Genomic DNA, 4,571 nt, shown 5'->3' with positions numbered 1-4,571 from the left:
TTGAAGTTGGAGTGACTCGACAAAGGCGATTTCCGGCGATCTTTCTCCGGCAAGTTCCTCAAGCACGGTATGTGCTTAACAGCCGTAATGGCTGAATAGAAAAGAGGGAACCGACCGGTGCCACGGTCGGTAACTTCGGGAGTTATGTAGATAAGTAGTTTTTCTTTCCCTTTTTTAAGGGTATGCATTTAGTTTTTTTTACTTTGTTTTGAACAATGTTTTTTATATTTCCGCATGTTTGTAATATTGCGATTTGTATAGTAGTTGTTTTTACTGTTCATATTCCGCATATATAAATACGATCTCCACAGTAGTTGTTATTACTGTTCATGCTCCGCATCTATGTATTGATCTCCACAGTGTTTGTTTTTATTGTTCCAAAGTTACTGTTCAAAAGTACTGTTCATTTTTACTATTCACGATTATTATTCATGATTACTATTCATGTTTACTATTCACTCGTCAAGAAGAAATAGTATCGAAATAGTGCCAAATAGGACAGACGCTAGAGACTTGGAATTATTCGGCTACGCTCCGAGGTAGAAAACGAAATGGAGCTGTGCTCTACCCTGCTGAAGCAGCCATGGAGCTGCAACAGTTAATATGAACAGCTCGGGGCCCTCTGAAGACCGTGAGGACCGCATCGACGGAATTGCCCCCGTGGTGGTAAGCCGGCAGGAATAGGGTCAAACCCTGAAGAAGTTCTAGGTAGCAGCAGAAGTCATGTTGGGCCTACTAGATAGCTATGAAATAGACACAAACGAGTATATAGCAATGACATGTGGTAGGAAGCAGGAAAGTGGCCTAATGGTAAAATGATAGGATTGACAAAATGTGACTGTAGTAATAGTATTGTGTGAGTCATCGATGTTTTCCGCTGCCCGTAGATGTTTTCTCCACTGCCTGTAGCTCGAGACCGGCAGGTAGCAGTCCCTAGGATTCTAGTTCCGCTGCCCTCATCCCTAGGTTGTCTTCCGCTGTGTGCGCAAGTTTGTTAGAGACTTTGTGTCGATATGATAGCAATAGTGCTTTGGTATCAGTATTCCGCTGTCAGAGTCTGCTAGAGACTCGCCCTCCCAAAAAAATTGGTATCAGAGTTTCAATGGAGAATAATGGAGAAAGGCCCAATATACTTGGGGGAGAGCTTATGGCACGAAGGTCCTGCTAGGGACTGCTGTCGGTATGGTTGTAGGCATAACCCAAACATAGTCCCCTACTTCGTATGAGACATATCGGTGTCCCTTGTCGTAGACATCTTTCATGTGAACCTGAGCTCACCGTAGGCGTTCTGCAATAGTCTGTAACACCTGGTCGCGATCCATGAGTGCCTGATCAATGGCGTCCATGCGGGTGGACTCTGGAGTATAAGAGAGAAGGCGAGGGGGGTCCTGACCATAAATAACCCTGAAAGGGGTGGATTGCAAGGTAGAGTGGAATGAAGTATTGTAACAGTATTATACCCACGGTAACCATTGAACCCATTGCTTCGAACGATCTCCCACAAAGCAACGTAGATACATCTTGATGGTATGATTAACCACCTTGGTTTGGCCATCTGTCTGAGGATGATATGCGGAGGAGAATTTCAATTTCGTGCCGCTTAGATGAAAAAGTTCCCGCCAGAAAGTGCTGGTGAATACCGCATCTTGATCAGTTCGAATACCATGTAATCGGACAATATGTTCAAGGAAATTTTGTGCTACCCATGATGTTGTATATGGATGAGCCAGAGGAATAAATTGTGCATACTTGAAGAATCAATCTACCACCACAAATAGTACTGATTTTCTGGCAGACTATGGAAGACCCTCAAGAAAATCAATCAAAATATCAGCCCATACCTGTGTAGGGAGGGCGAGAGGTTGTAGAAGACCTGCTAGGCTTAAGTGGTCGGCTTTGTTGCTTTTACATATTTGGCATGCTGAGACATATGTCGCAATGGAGGTCTTCATGGTTTGCATATAAAAATATGTTAGAATACGTTGCAAAGTTTTCTGAATACCTTCATGTGTGCTGTCATTGTATGCATAGAGGATGGCTAGAATCAACCCAGAAGAATGGTGAAGATAAATCCACTGTTTGTAGCAAATAAGTGAATCCTGGATGGACCATTTAGACTCCATTGTTCCCTCTGTAGTTTTTCTATGTAGCTCATGTAGTCCCGGAATAGTCGCATGGGCTTCTCTCACCAAGTCTAGGATGAGGAAGCGAGGCTGGATGATAACATATGTAAGTTGTTGATGTTCAAAACTTTGAGACAAGGTGTTTGCGGCCTTGTTTAATCTCCTGAAATGATACTCCATCGAAAAATCAAATCCCATCAACTTACTGATCCAATGCTATTGTGGCGAAGTCGTCAGACGTTGTTCAAGTAAGAATTTAAGGCTATAGTAATCAGTATGGATGAGAAAGGCATGACCCCATAAGTATGGCTGCCAGTGTTGGATCGCCTTGGCCAACCCTATTAATTTTCGTTCATATGCTGCCAATTTGTGATGACGAACTGCCAACTACCAGCTGAAATATGCAATGGGATGTGACTGCTGCTGTAAGACGACCCCAATGCCCCCACCAGAAGCCTCGCACTCAACCACAAATAAATCTTCAAAATTTGGAAGCTGTAAGACAGGGGTGGAGGCTAGAGCTATTTTGAGGGCCTCAAAGGACTGTGGCCTCCTCATTCCACTGAAAGGAAATCTTCTTGAGGAGACTGATCTAGGGTGCTGCCAACTGACTGTAATTCTGAATGAATTTGCGGTAGTATCCTGCTAGGCCCAAAAATCATCGTAAAGTTGAGCAAGACTGGGGCTGCGGCCAATCATGAATTACCTGAATCTTTTCGGGATCAACAGTGACCCCTGCATGGGATATAATATGGCCGAGATAAGCGCCACAAAAGAGCATTTGGATTTCTTCAAATAGAGTGGATGTGCTCGTAATAATTCAAAAACAATCCGTAAATGCGCTAAATGCTCCTCTCCGGACTTCCTATAGATGAGTATATCATAAAAAAAAAACAAGTACGAATTTTTGAAGATAGTTGCTAAATACCTCATTCATCAGTGCTTGAAAGGTGGAGGGTGCATTTGATAAGCCGAACGACATGACCACAAATTAAAAATGGTCGTGATGTGTGTGGAAGGTTGTCTTCTCAATGTCGGAGGGGTGCATCGAAGCTGATGATATCCATAACATAAGTCTAGTGTAGTAAAGATCCACGACGCATGTAATTCATCCAGGAGCTCCTCCACGACCGAGATAGAAAACTTATCCTTCACTGTCTATGCATTAAACTCCCGATAATCAATGCAAAATCTCCATGTGCCATCATGTTTTTTCACAAGCAATACGGGTGACGAGAACAGGGACTGGCTGCTGCGAATAAGACCATGTTGTAACATTGCCTGGCACTGTCTCTTGATTTCATCTTTATGTAGGTGTGGATACCGGTACAGTCGAACTACCACCACATCCGGAACTGGTTTTAAACATATCCTATGATCACAGTGCCTCAATGGAGGCAATCCGGAAGGCTCATGGAAGAGGTCGAAGAACTCATCGATAAAATTTTCAATAGTTCTATTCGGATGGTCATGTGTGTGCATGGTATGAAGGTGGTGGGGTTTGTCCACCTGACTACCCTGTAAGATCACTTGGCTACCGCGCAAGACAAAGCTCATTGTTAAAGCATAGAAGTCCCACAGAATGGGTCCCAATGTTTTCAACCATTTAATGCCTAACACCATATCAAAGCCTGCCAGAGGTATGACAAACAATTCTGCATGAAATAAAGTAGAACCAATGGAAAAATTTACCGCTTTGTTGATCCCGTAGCTAGGGACTTTCTTCCCATTGGTCACTGAAACCGTGGCTGTAGGATGTGGAAGGATCTGTAACTGAAGATGCTGAGCAGCTATTAAGCTAAGAAAATTGCGTGTACTGCCCAAATCCACTAGTCCCACAAGTTTATGGTCGAGGACTTGAGCTTTGACTTGCATAGTTTTGGCAGATTTCTGCCCAATAATAGCATGCAAAGAAATTGCTAGTGCTTCCTCCTCAATAATATCATTACTATCCTCTGTTTCATCTACTTCAAGCCAAAACAACCTTTTACATTGGTGGCTTACCCGGTTCGGTTCATCACAGTTGTAGCATAGATTCTTGGACATCCGTTCCGCCATCTCAGCACTTGTCAATTTTTTTATATATTGAGGTGGAGGATTACTAGAGTGCGTGTCGGCTATCAGAGTAGTACTCAGATTGATTCTCGGAGGAAGTAAGGCTGGCTGTGTCACTTGAGGAGAAGTATGTCCTCACCCTTGCCAAGTGGAGGAAGTGTTCCGTTCCCCTTGCCAAACAGGCCTACGAGGATGAAGCAGTTGCCGTTGTTCCATTGCCCGAGCTAAATTCGTTGCCCAAGCCAAATCTGAAGGGGAATGTAGTTCCACCTCTAACCTTAGAGATTCATTGAGGCCTGCTGTAAATAAGTGGACCTGCTGGTCGACTCTTACCAACCGGCCAACGTGAGCCAATTTTTCTTGGAACTATTTTTTATAAAGTTTAACAAACCT

General features: G+C 43.5%; 2 protein-coding genes across 2 annotated transcripts; both read right to left on the bottom strand.

Annotated features, from left to right (window-relative positions):
* Positions 1-1,274: 1,274 nt before the first annotated feature.
* Positions 1,275-3,105, bottom strand: LOC137946581 (uncharacterized). Its single transcript, XM_068792923.1, has 7 exons — positions 3,052-3,105; positions 2,952-2,988; positions 2,830-2,858; positions 2,515-2,765; positions 1,842-2,286; positions 1,461-1,748; positions 1,275-1,388 (listed from the first exon to the last, which is right to left on the bottom strand). Exons 1-7 carry the CDS (start codon positions 3,103-3,105, stop codon positions 1,275-1,277), a joined length of 1,218 nt encoding a protein of 405 aa, XP_068649024.1.
* Positions 3,106-3,281: 176 nt separating this feature from the next.
* On the bottom strand, positions 3,282-4,181 carry LOC137946580 (uncharacterized). The gene has a single exon (XM_068792922.1). It carries the CDS (start codon positions 4,179-4,181, stop codon positions 3,282-3,284), a length of 900 nt encoding a protein of 299 aa, XP_068649023.1.
* Positions 4,182-4,571: the final 390 nt, after the last annotated feature.

Source organism: Aristolochia californica, unplaced genomic scaffold (assembly GCF_029961685.1).
Source record: "Aristolochia californica isolate CCGP_79_NKW_82.1479 unplaced genomic scaffold, dmAriCali1.0.hap1 SCAF_12, whole genome shotgun sequence".
NCBI lineage: Eukaryota > Viridiplantae > Streptophyta > Magnoliopsida > Piperales > Aristolochiaceae > Aristolochia > Aristolochia californica.
Note: the sequence above shows the minus strand (reverse complement) of the source record. Positions and strands in the feature narration are given on the sequence as shown.